Source organism: Halichoerus grypus, chromosome 15, assembly GCF_964656455.1.
Source record: "Halichoerus grypus chromosome 15, mHalGry1.hap1.1, whole genome shotgun sequence".
NCBI lineage: Eukaryota > Metazoa > Chordata > Mammalia > Carnivora > Phocidae > Halichoerus > Halichoerus grypus.
Window position 1 is genome coordinate 6,446,811 of NC_135726.1, and position 13,138 is coordinate 6,459,948.

General features: G+C 53.2%; 1 protein-coding gene across 5 annotated transcripts in view; it reads right to left on the bottom strand.

Moving 5' to 3' along the window:
- The window catches only part of PLCG2 (phospholipase C gamma 2), a 172,260-nt gene that overhangs the window by 24,758 nt on the left and 134,364 nt on the right, over positions 1-13,138 (bottom strand). For all 5 annotated transcript variants that reach the window (XM_078063830.1, XM_078063829.1, XM_078063828.1 and 2 more), the window contains 8 exons: positions 11,112-11,208; positions 9,733-9,799; positions 8,787-8,944; positions 6,337-6,439; positions 4,906-5,115; positions 3,493-3,638; positions 2,835-2,949; positions 1,845-2,012 (listed from right to left, as the gene is read on the bottom strand). In XM_078063830.1, coding sequence (XP_077919956.1) covers positions 1,845-2,012; positions 2,835-2,949; positions 3,493-3,638; positions 4,906-5,115; positions 6,337-6,439; positions 8,787-8,944; positions 9,733-9,799; positions 11,112-11,208 — 1,064 coding nt within the window. The remainder of the gene's footprint in view (positions 1-1,844; positions 2,013-2,834; positions 2,950-3,492; positions 3,639-4,905; positions 5,116-6,336; positions 6,440-8,786; positions 8,945-9,732; positions 9,800-11,111; positions 11,209-13,138) is intronic.

The following is a 13,138-nucleotide window of genomic DNA, read 5'->3' on the forward strand; positions in this document are numbered from 1 at the left end:
ATCTATGACATATTGTTCTTTTAAAAAACAAAAGAATTAATTGATCTAGGAGAAAGAGAGAGGAGGAAAAGGAGAGGGAGGGAGCCCAACGCTGAGCTCTATCCCAGGACCCTGAGATCACGACCTGGGCCAAAGGTAGACGCTTAACCGACAGAGCCACCCAGGTACTCCTGTTCTTTGTATTTTAAATCTCCAAGCTAACTAACTCTTAGCATTTTCTAGATTGACGGACACAATTTGGCTGGTAAGGTAAGGGAGGGTTCATCAACTCTGACCTCTCTCCAAGGCATGAGGAGCAACTACAAAGCTCACATCCCTTGTCCTTCAAGAGGACAGGGTTACAAGGTCCTGACAGCAGAGCAGGATGAGCCCAGGGGACGTGGGGTAAGACGACACAGTTACCAGAGAAAGAAATCTATCTTAAGATTTGTTTGTCTGGTATTGTAAAAGGGCACATTACAGAATTGCAGCTTTGCAGCTGGGTTTAAAGTACCTGATGGAGTGGGCAAGTTAACCAAGAGGGGTTGCCAAATATCACACTGTGGGGACTTACACGTGAATACTATATCTTCATAATGTTCTCTAAAAGTTCATCTACTCCTGCACTTAGGAATTTGTTTCCTGGATGGTAAGATGAGCAGCCGAGCTCAGTCCTCTCAAAGTGCCTGTTGAGGAGCTGGCGAAAGCTGCACCTTCCTGCCCAACCCCCATCCACAGGGGGAGCTGAGCGCCCAGGAACGGGCCCAGCGACCTGCATTTTCTAAGTACCTGGCTAGCTGGGCAGGTACCGGAAATGATCAGATTTAGGATACTAGGAAAGGTAGAAATTTAGGGAATATCTGATACGATTCAAGTTTAGAAAAAAAACAAACGAAACAAGACACAAGGTTTCCAAACAACATCAAGAAAAAAGCCTATATTGGTATATAAATCACTAAAATGAGTGATCTGTTTCTCTTGAAAAATGATCCTTGGGGAACAGTGACCTCATGAGGAGTCCAGAAGGATCTATGATCTTATGGCTCATGCCTCAGAAATGCTAAGGAAAGGGGCAAAGAGAATTCAGCATCCAGTGAGGGCCTGTTTGTCAAACGTGACACACACAATCCAGCAGGAGAGTAAAAGCAGAGCAACTACACAAGATAAGGGCAGCCACATTTACAAAGCAGCATCAAGCTCATGCATCCCAAATCTCCTCCCGGGGGGGGGGGGGGGGGGTCTATCTTACTGCATTGGAGGAGATGGGACTCAGTTTCTTTGTTTTTTCGGTCTTTAAAGATTTTGAGAGAGAGCACGTGTGCATGCCAGAGCGAGCACGAGCGGGGTGAGAGGGAGAAGCAGGCTTGATCCCAGGACCCCGAGATCATGACCTGAGCCGAAGGTAGATGCTTGACTGACTGAGCCACCCAGGCGCTCAAACTGGAGATTTATCAACCATTCCAATTTTATGGAATAGGAAGGTGAAGCTCTGCTGACATGGGAAGAGGCAGATCTGAGACTGCTCAGAGCGCTTTTCTTCCCAGTGCCGGCCCGGCAGAGTGGGAGATGCATACCGCAGCCCCTAGCCTTTCAAAATGAGACCTGACTACACTGCCAGGTGGACAAGCCAGTAAGCCAGCTTTGCACACAAAGGCCTGACCGAGAAAGGCGCAACCTCCCCACCTTCCCCAGGCCGGATGCCTGCTCATGGTGACAACCTTACGTGATCAGCTGTCCGAGCCACCCAATCAATTTTGCAACAATTTAATAAAAACCGGGAAGAATGCTTCATTTTTTCTAAAGCCAGCAGCACAGACCAAAAGTGATGCTAGCCCAAACAGAACATTTTAATTAAAACATCTTACCTGATTTGATTCCTTTGATGGGGTAAGTGGCGTGGGCAAGGAAGTTGGGATCACTGAACATATCTTCCTCGTAGACCACAAAGCGCAGAAACGCCAGGTTGGGGTCATAAATTTCAAAGGTCACTTTGTCCTGTGTTGGAGCCCAAACAGGGCTTAGGCCATTGTCATCTGGAAGGAGATCAAGGCTCAGCAGAGGCTCCACTGGTCCTACCCCCTCCTGGTAAAACCACCTCTCTTATCCCTTGGCTTTTGGAATCTCCTTAGCAGCCCCATAAATACGCATCAATGCCGAGATCTAAGAAATACTTATTTTTCCAGTAGCAGTCCTGGAAAAGCTGTTGTCACAGGTCTGGCCCTTAGTAAGCAGAGAAAATGCCACGGTTGCCATCTCGGTTCCCGGGGCTAGGGCAGGGCTAGGGAGGTTTGGAAGAGATCAGAGCGGGGAGCTAGGAAGTGGGTCTGGCTCTCTGAAGAGGTAGAATGGATGGGGGTTCTGGGGTTGTTGGGGTGAACCAGCCTCACGGAGCAAGGGCAACAGCCGCCCCCCTCCCCTGTGAAATGCCAGTTTCACTGGTACACACGGGAGTCATGCACCAGGCTGCCTCTTAGCAGGGGCAGTGTTCCCAGGCCTTAAAACATTGACCGTTTCTGCCTAGCTGCAGGGTCTCCCTCCCCTCGGGGGGATAAAATCGCCCAGATTAGGCAGCAGCCTGGGGGTCAGCCACACCCTGTGTGTGTCTGCTGCCTCGCCTTGGACACGGTAGATAAAGGGGGGGGGACGCCCCCACCCTGGCTTCCTAGCACAGGGGGCTGGCCCAGGACTCCCGATGTGAGTGACAGCAAAGAGCAGCACTGGGTACCCGTCCAACTAGTTAATCATGGGGTCTTGTGTTTCCCTCCTCCCCGAGCTGAACTGTAACAGGCACGAGGGATGAAGGAAAAGCCCCGGACGATAAAAGTACACAGAATCCCCCAGAGGATGCAACTTACTCACAACTGTTGTCTTAAACTTGTTGTTGTCATATTCAGCTCCACAAATTTCCACCTCCACAAAGGGACACGCAATACTTCGTCCAAGTTTGGGGAGATGGCGAGCCCCGAGAACCTAGGACACCAAAGGTAAGTACTGGCATTCTCCCCAATGCAGCTTAGAGCTCAGTCTGGGTGCTGGAGTCAGACCACAGGAGGTCCAAGCCGGCCTGACAGCCCTCTGTGGGGACCACCCAACTGCTTCCCTTTTCTGGATGGGGAAATAGGGCTGGAGAAGCCAGGATCGGAACCCTGGTGCCTCCACGCTCAGAGACCTCCCCTGCGCACAGACAACCTCCAGAGACAGCCCAGGAAAGGACAGAGGAGAAAGTGGTATTTTTTTTAAAAAAGACTTTTCATTACACATGCCGCATTTTTTTTCTTCCTTATATGAGAAATGTGATTCAAATCTCTACCTTGCATGGTTTCCAAAAGAAGAGAAAGCCGAACTCTTACAAAGAGACAATACATTGTCTGAAAGTTGGATGCATTTTTAACAATTTTCACCCCCTAAAACTGGCCACCCTGGGGTGCCCTGTATTTCAAATCCTGAAACAGTGACTGGGTGTTGATGGTTTCAACAAGCTGACATGTGTCATGAGGCGGAGGCCTGAGTTACCTTGACGGACAGAGTCATCAGGATCTTCCTCTGGGACTCTGGTGGCATGGGGTCGTACTTCTCGGACCTCATGCTCTCAGGCTGGAGGACGTAGCCCGTCCGCCCGTTGAGTGAGAACAAGGCATGATTCATCTGCATGTACTTGTCTGGGAAGGAAAGGGAACTGCAGCTGTAAGAAAAGGTAGCCTCTTGGGCCGGCGGTGCTGGGGGGAGGGGAGGTGATTTAAACCTGTTTCCAAAAATAATTTCAGGCAGTTGTTAAATTATGCGTTTCAAAAAAAAACCCAACTGGTGAACACCATTCTAAGTATGACACTAAAACCTACTCAATGCTCAAAATTTCTTAAATTTTTTTTCTGAGAGTTAATTTTAAAACTTCACTTAAGATAGGCTGCACACACAAAAAAAAAAAAAAAATTTTAACTCAAATGACAGGGAAAGATCCACAAACGAAAGCGTTCTGATGATGTTGCTATAAATACCTCCACTCCGTTAGCGAGATGCGGTAAGAAGCATGAACAGTTTGCAGAAAAGAAAATGCTTCCTAAATACATGGGAAACTGGTTCACTTTACTCCTCATAAGGGAAGTCACTGCTGGAAAGGTATATTCGAACGTTTTCCCACTTGGCATTCCCACCCAAGGTCTCTCTGGAGGGCAGTGTGGTGAGGCCTCGGAGCTCAGGCACGATGGGTGCAGGTGTCCAGCGGGTCACCTCAGGAAAGTTGGCCCAAATGCCAGTGCGGTAGGACCGAGCCTGCACTCTGAGCTCTCGGTCCTGCCACTGGCCTCCCCCACCCGTGAAGCGGTGCTCACGTCAGCTTACAGAGGGCAGGGCCGTCCGTAAGAGCAAATGAGAGAAGCGCCTCGGTGGGGGAGACCTGTTAAATAGATTACGGTTCCACTCAATGGAATCCTGCACAGGCTTTAAAAGAACATAAAGGAGATTATTGATGCACAGACCCATCAACCAAAGAGCACAGCACTCTGATTTATGCTGCTACCACTGGTGTCAAAACGTTTTGCATGTGGGCTTTTCTCAGCAATGAACATCTCCGGAAGAGTCTGTGCATGAAGCCCTCAAAGAAGGATGGGCCAGGAGAAGAGCTCCCTGAAGACAGCCACCAAACACCTGGATCCAGCTATGCCTGAAGCTCAGTGCCAACTCCTGGACTTTTTCATTACATGAGCTCAAGTGCTTCCTTTCTCCCTTAAGCCACCCTGCAACGTGTTGGTCACCTGCCATCGCAGAGCCTGCCAGATGCAAATGCCCCATGTCCCGCCATCACTCCATTCAATGGCTGGGCCTCATACCAGCATGCTGGATGAAACCTGACGGCTTCTGGGACAGCCGGTCACACTGGTGGCCCAGCAGACTGGGCCTGGAGCGATGCCACCATCAGCGCTCCTGTACCTGGAGTCTGGAAATTGAGTGCCACCATCTGGGAGCCGCACAGCCAGAGGCGAAAGGGGTCGTAGTTGGAGGAGTCCACCCTCTGTCCCTTTGGGTAAACACGGGTCAGGCCCTTCTGATTGTATTTCAGGAGGTCGATGGGTTTCTGCCTGACGACACCGTCTGCCTTGGTCTCCACAAAGGAGCGGATTTCTCGGAAGTCGGGGTTTTCTGCACACAGACAGGGAGACACCATTTACTCCATCTGATGCACTTCCGTAACGCTTGCTGCCCCCGCTGAATGCGCAGGTGGTCAGCTGAAACCAGGAACCTCAGAGCCAAGAGAGCCCGGTGGTTAGGATGCTCTTGCCATAACCAGTACGGCTCTGGGCCTTGCCCTCCGAGGATCCCAGCGTGCCCACTGGCTTTCACTCTGGGATCAGTGTCATTTACTTGTTTCAAGCCACCACCAGGCTTGTGCCCGAAAACACCAGAGTGGTACAGTTCCAGAAGGGGACACGGTGGAGGATGGCCGGAGGGATCAGCAGGAGGAGGAGACCCTGTGCAGAAGATGGGGGAACCAGGCACCACGGGGGAGGAACAGTCCCCTGCCTGCAGGCGGGGGGGGAGCAGAGGGGGTACAGGAACGTGCACCCGTGGCGGGCGGCCCCTACCCCTGCTGAGTCCGGTTCTGAGGGACCCGCCGCCCAGTGCCCGCTAACTAGGCTTCAGTGCTGCTTCTCTGGTCCTCCGTCCTGGAATCAGAGATGCTTGAGATCAAAGGGGGAGGAAAAGATGAACAGGATCTCATTAGGGCAAAGAACTTGCTCCTTTGGAGACTGGAGAAGATTCATTTTTGAATCCTTCTGTGGCAAGCTCCAAGGCCCCCAAAGCCTCGAGGTCCTGCTTCCTGGAGCCTGTGACTGTAACTCATCTGGCAAAGGGACTTTGCGCATCGGATTAAATTAAGGAGCCTGAAAGGGGGAGATTATCTGGGCCCTGAAGGTAGGGTCTGTGTGTTAGAGAGGTAGAGGGAGATGTGACCGCAGGCCAGGGCATGCCGGCAGCCGCTAGAAGAGGCAAGGCCCGGATTCTCCCCTCGAACTTCTGGCCGGAGCAGGATCCTGCCGGCACCTGGACTGCAGCCCCGTGACACTGAAGTCGGATTTCTGGCCGCCAGGACTGCGAGCGAGCAAACGGGGGGTGGTTTTCCCACCAAGCTTGCTGTAACTCGGAGCAGCAATGGGAGACTAATGTGCCTTCTGGGAGTTTTCCTCCTGAAGACCCCAGAAGGGCCCGTTGCAGCTGCACACTTGCCCTGAGGACAAGCTCCACTTAGAGCCATGGAGAAGAAACAGGAGTCTCTCTCACTTTGCCCTCTGACAGCCCCTGACTCCAAAGGAAACCAGGCTTTGCAGGGAAGGTTCGGGGCAGAGCCCAGGGAGACCATACCTAGATTGTCCTTGGTCTTGCTGGTCGGCTTGCAGTAGACTACCAGGTCCGAGAGCTCGATGGCGATGGACTGGTTCTTCTCCCAGTACTTCATGTTGTTCTCCTGTTGGAGCCAGCCCCCAGTGTCAGCCCTGAAGCTGGCCTGCATTTTCCTCCCCGGGACCCCCCCTCCTCCACCCCCTTTTGGCCTCCTGCAGGCTCAGATCCTTAATACAGTTGGAAGTGTTCCTTTGTCCTACCCCTCCTCTCCTCCCTTCCGAAATTCCTACATTGTTTCCACCCAGAACTGGGGGCTAGCTGGGTCCCTGGACATGGCTCCCAAGAACAGGGGTGGGGGTGAGGGTCCCCTTTGTCAGCACCCCACTCTCCTCAACCCTCTGCTCTCAGACTCCTGCCCCATCCATTCCCCTAAAACCACATTGTTAGAGTTCTCCAAGCCCACGACCTCCCAGCCTCGTGGGCGCTGCACATCCTTGTTTGAGCCCCCTCATTGCTGCAGGATGCCTCTGCCCTCACCCATCACAGCTTGTGACGAAAGCTCTCCAGGCCCTCAGCCCCATGCCATTTCCCCTTGGAGGACACACTATGCGATCGATCTCCATCTGTGTAAGGATGAGTGCTTGCTTCCCCCTAAACCAGACCACCGTCTCAGGTTTCCCCAAATTCTGACTCTTTCTTCCCCTGGCCAAGGGGGAGCCTGGAGAGAAAATTACGTGCAAATGATACCCTTCACCATTTACAGGGCTGCTTAGCCTCAGGCCTCACACACTACGTGTGTGATGGATATTATGTAGGGTAGCCCCCATCTCCCCTCAGAGGTAGAATTTGTGCCCATTTTGCAAAGAAACTGCAGTACACAGAGGCTGAGCAGCGTATCCATGCTCCACGGCCGGCCAGGGACGAGACCAGATGCTTCTGCACTGGACCTCACCCTTGTTAGCACCTTGCTTTGTCCTTTATACATCATCTCCTGGAGAAGATTCCTCTAAAATCCCCCCAAGATCACATCCTGGGTCCCTCTGAACCACAGCAATGACCTCCTGCTCTCACACTGTGCACACCCCCCAAATCATCCTTCCTCTGCCAGTCCATGAGCTCACTCCTGCTTCTGGGCTCTACCCAAATCACTCCTGCTCCAGGAAGCCTTCCTGGTTAACTCCAGCCAGGACTAGGAAAGGAAGGGGGCCATGCACCACTCATGCCTAAAGCTGTCCCCACGGAGCCATGTGCAGGTAGCAAGTGTTCAGGGGGACAGCTGGTGATTAGGTGAGAGAGGCTTCCTAACACATGGTTAGGACAGCAGGAACTCGAATCAGACATCGGCTCAAACGCTGGCCCTCTGTTTACTGGCTGTGCCCACTGGCCACACTGAATAATCTCTCTGTGCTGCAGTTTCCACAACTAGAAAATGAGGCTAACTGGAGTATCCCCCTCCTAGAGCCACTGAGATGTAAGCAGGGAGCCCGCTGCACCCTACCAGGTGTGTGGAAGACCACAAATGGTGGCCCCTCAGACCGCCCCACACCTGCCTCCCCTAAGGACAAGAGAATTGCATACAACAGGGTGGTGGGACATGTCCCACCACTGCTGAATTGTGGAAATTTGGCCTCACAAAGCGCAGAGCTGTGACAAGTCATAGGGTGCCCCCCCTTTTTTTCCCAACCTCAGCAGAAACCAATGTCTGTTCAAGATGAAAGAGCTCTTCCTCGAAATTGTGTTAACAGTTACTCTCCGGACCCGTAGGTTTAACCCAATGGGCTGTCTCAGAAGTTGAAGTCACAACCCCCTTCACTGGCCAGGCTTTAGGAAACTCACTAGACAGATCTTGGTGACTGGTCTTTTGCCCTCTATGGTCAAGTCACAGAGCCCCAACCAGGGGGTCGGGGACAGACAGGACGATAAGGCCAGGGCCAGGAGCCGGCAGTGAGCTGGGTGTTCATCGTGTTGGCTTCCACAGGACTGGGGGGCGGGGGGGGGCTCTTCCCTGTTCCCACACCAGCTCCTTGTACAGCTGGTCCTGCCCAGGGGCGGGATTCGGAATTAGGCGGGTTCTGCTGACCGGTGTTTTCTTAACCTTCACACGTAATAATGAGAATTAGCAGACATAAAAACCAATTAAAGGAGGAATGTAGATCAGAAGCAGAGAAGCCATGAAGAGCCAGGCCTGATTTCAGAACCCTTCCTGCGGGGGCGAAGAGCCTTCCAGTGAAGTTGCATTTCTCTCTGGTAAGCGCTATGCGGGGTCAGACAGACCCCAAATGATCACTCTACCCTGAGCCTTCTGGAGGTTCAAACTAGCCATAGCCTCCCAGGGGACCGCCAGGGTCCCTTTCCTCTCCATGACTGGCACGCCTATGGCCCAACCCCAGTCCATGTCTTCCCTGTCCTCCTGAGCCAGGACCCCAGCCCCCCACCTCTGCAGCGTGAGCCCAGCTGAGCCAAGTGCCCACCTTGGTGTCCATCTTCCAGGTGATCTCCCGGATGCTCTGAAACCACTCGAAGAGCTCTTCCACCTTGTCCGTGGCAAACTCCACTGGGGGGTCGCCCTGCTTCTTGGGCTCCAGGATAAACACGAACGGCTTCTGGTTTTTCCCCTGGGGGGCTTTCACTTCGGGAGAGAGAACAGTGAAAGTCCTGAGTGGCCTGGATGTGAAGGCCAGACTTCACGCCGCCCCAGCCATGTCCTGCACAAAACCAGCCCCAATGCAGCAGCTACAGGCCTGGTCCGTGGGGACGGGGGCGTCTGCCCTGTGGCAGGCACGGTCTGGCCTCTCCCCTACCTCACAGCCTGAGAGTGGGCCGAGTCGTGCTCCCTAAGAAGTTCTGGCTGCAGCCTAACACCCGTACCTCTGCAGGTGACCTTACTTGGAAAGAGGATCCTTGCAGATGTCCTTAAGGATCTTGAGAGGAGATCCTTCTGGATTTAGGATTTCCCAATCCAAAGAAAGGAGAGGGAAATTTGAGACACAGACACAAGAAAGACGGCCCCCGAAGACAGAGGCAGACATTGGAGTGTTGGAACCACAAGCCCAGGAGCGCCAAGGATCTCCAGCAGGCACCAGAAGCTAGGAGACAGGCAGGCAATAGATTCTCTCTGCAGAGAAATTATTTTCTAGAAAGAAAAGGCCACGGGAGGAGAAATTATGTGCTCAGTAATATCATTGGCTAAGATCTCTGAGCTCTTGTAGGCCAGGCAATATTTTAAGCAGATTACATGCACCGGATCTCATTTAACCCCTATCACAACGTTTTAGGGGTACTAATCGTTTTATATGCATGTTACAGGCGAGGGAACAGACTCCCTGATGGCAGCCCCCTCCCTGCCTGGGGCGCTTCCAATGCCCAGCGGGGGGGGACGTGGGTGTGAATCCACGCTCCACCCACGTGTGTACGTACCGACATTGTAAGTGTTGAGATCCAATATTCCCCTACAAAGAGACCCTAAGGGATTGTCTTCAATAATCTGTGAAGAAACAAGACATAACTCACGTTAGTCTTAACAGGAAGAATAAAAAGAGAACCAGTTTTCCGGGGCACACCGTTTAGCAGAGAGACAGCCTGTGGAGCTGTTTCAGATGCATTTTCATTACAGGATACATCCGTGGGGAGAGCGCTCAATAACGAAGCGTGTTGCTGACGGGGACCCAGCGGCGAGCAGGTGCCCGCAGGTTCAGCGGTTCATTTTCCAGTCTGTAAAAACGAGCCCTGTGAATTCTAGAACAGGTTCTGAAACACTTCCCATGGATCTGGTTTCAAAAAATAGCCTCGACCTTCATTCTGACATTATGATGAAAGGGGGCCAGCTAGCCTCCTGGAGCCCAGCTCAAGAACCTTCTGTGGCTCCCCATGTCCTAGGGGCATGATGCCCATGCTCTGGGATCGGCCCTGGCCAGCCTTCCCGCTGCACCTGCCACTGCACGTTTGATGCATCCCAGGGCCCGGGTGCGACAGAGAAGATCTTGCCCTCTGGCCAGCTGGCAGAACCACATCTGCTCATTGCGTGTACTACCCCCCCCCACCCCTCCACCAGGGAAATGCTGACTGGGGAGGGGGGTTGAGGGGTCGCATCCCTGCCTCTGGCCCAGCACGCTGAACACAGCCACGGTCCCAGCCCCACACCTTTGTTTAGGCTGCACCTCGCACTGGAATTCTGCCAGCCTTGCTGGTGATCTCTAACTTGACTTCTAAGGCTCAAATGTCCATTACTCCATGCAGTCTTCCCAGATTGCCCCAACTCCCCTAGGAAATTCCTTGGGCTCGAAAAGGCCTTAGAGTCCTCGTTACAGAGAGTCCGTCCTTGGTGCAGGGGGTCACCTACCCGCGGGTGCTCTCTGGGCCTTCTGGGCGAGAGGCAGCGAGGGGACCCAAACCATGTTTGCAATGTCACCAGGAGGGCTGGATTCACCGCCACTTAGGCCCGCCCTGCTAACTCACACCAAGCACGTTCGGGAATGTCTGGTGGCCACACTCAATGGGTTTCATTTGCAAGCTGCTTTAAGCAAAGGACAGATTCCCCATTTGGCCATTTTCACTCCAGAGGGAATTCTCCTGCCTACGCAAAGCCTTCCAGCCCAGCACAACCTGATTAAAACATGACGGGCTTGTCACCGTGACCTTCACCCACAACTGTGGGGACAATCCCAATTTCCCTGTCACTCTGGTGTCCCTGTTCCGCTGCTCCACAGGGACCCCACGGCAGCAGCATGTGCGATACAGCCCTGCGGTTTCCTCGAAGAACAGGATGGGCAGGTCCCCATGCAGTGACCCGGACCCACCTGCTTGTCCAGCACCTCCACATCGACTGTTGAAATGTCCTCGACGTAATTGGACGGGAAGTACTGCTGGATTCTGGTCCCGTAGTCTCCTTTCCACCTAGATGAAAACAGAGGGCATCCAAAGGCCTTCGTGGGGCCGCGTTACTGATCCCTCGCCGCTGGTTAGATCCCAGCCGCTGCGGCGTGGGGCGGAGGGGGGAGGCAGCAAGCGGCCAAGTGACCAGAGGGGGTGATCATTATCTGTGACAACCGAGCACTTCCAAGGATCCTCTGCTTTTTTTAACCAGCAATGCGTGAGTGGAGGGTCGGTGTCCTCCCCATAACACGATTCTAATGTTTAGTCAAGGACACCAAGAATTTCAGTGCTTTAGGTGGACATCGGAGGCCATTTGAGGCAAAAGCTCAAGTCTAGAGCAGGCTCAACCCCATTTCAAGGAGGGCTGTGAACTTAGAGCTAAGGAAGGTTCTGGAGATAGACAGCCTGGAATCAAATTCCAGCTCCACCACCAACTGTAAAATGGGAATAATCCCAGCGCCTCCCTCAGAGGATTGTATTGGGACCAGAGGATTCCGCATATGCTGAGTGTTTTTAACAGTGCCCAGTATACAGTAAGTGCTCAAATAATGTTCTCATTACTCAGCTAAAATACCGCTCCCCTTGACCTTCTTCTCTTCCCTGTGACAGCACTGGTAACAAGAGACATAACTGATCTATGTGCGTGTCTCAACTCCACCAAACTGTGGTCACCTCTAAGGTTCTCCCCGCAAGCAGTGCCCAGGCATACGGGGCCACTCCCCCCAACTGCCCCCCTGTGGGTGCCGTCTGCAGCCAGGGGGCTCTTTCCAGAAAGTACCTCTGACCACGCCACACCCATAGCTCCCAAAGTCTTCAGAATCAAGCATAGATGCTTTAGCCTGACCCCACGGACTCTTGGACCTTAACACCTGCCCCTCTGCGACTCAAACTTGACCCTCCTCCTAGACAGCCTGCTGCCCCCACCCTTCTGGCCCTGCCGTCTGCCTAGCTTCCATGCCTTTGTCCATGCCCTTTGTATCTAGCTTGTCCCTACTAACCGGCTGAGACTCAGCTCAGGCATGCCTCTTCCAGGGAGTCTTCCCTGACTGCTCCCTAGGCCAGGTGTTCCTCCTGTGTGCTCCTGGGGCATCTGTCCCCACAGCTGGGGAGGCAGTCTGCCTTTTATATAACTTCTACCTCTGTCTTCCCCACTATGGGAGGCCTTTTCTTGATCTTAATCGAATCAGTACTCAGGGGTGGTGGGAAGCACTTAGTAAATGTTTGCTGACCTGAGTAAGCAGAGTGAGGACCGACCGTCCTGTGGCCTGGTGGAAAGAGAGGACTGGCAGATACCCTCATCCCCTCCGTTTCTCCAGACCCCTTTCAGGCAAAGACTGGCTATATCCATGGTGACCATATGTACCATTTGCCCAGAATTAACTTCATACCTGTTGTCCAGGTGTAATTATTGACAGTAACATTCCTTTTGCTCTAAAATGCATCCCAGTCTGGACAAGACCGATTCAGTGCCCTAGCCATATGGGCAGCAGGTTGGGAGGACGCCCAAAAAGGTGGACGATGCTCCACTAGATGGTGCTGTTGCCACCAGAGTGAAAGAAACCAGGGGACCTGGGCAGGCAGTTCACCCACAGCCCCTCACCAAAGGCACTTACACCAGACTCTCAGCTCATCTCAAGAGCCCTGGAAATTTAAAGCACCCCACTTCAGACGTGTGGAAAGGCAGGAGGCAGTTCCACACGTGGAAGAGTGTGTGCTTTAAAGAGGTCTACCCACAACTTGGTAAAAGTCACCCCCACACACAGCACTGCGCCTTGACAGAGGCAGGGGACAGGACGGGGCATCGTGGGTCCAGGGGACACCTGGATTCTGGCCGTGCCCCTCAGGAAGAGACAGGTAGACAACACCACAGTTGGCACGCTGAGGCTGGGAACCTACGAGCAGGAGCTCCAGGCCCCCACCCCCAGCTTCAGCACATCACTCTGTTGTTACT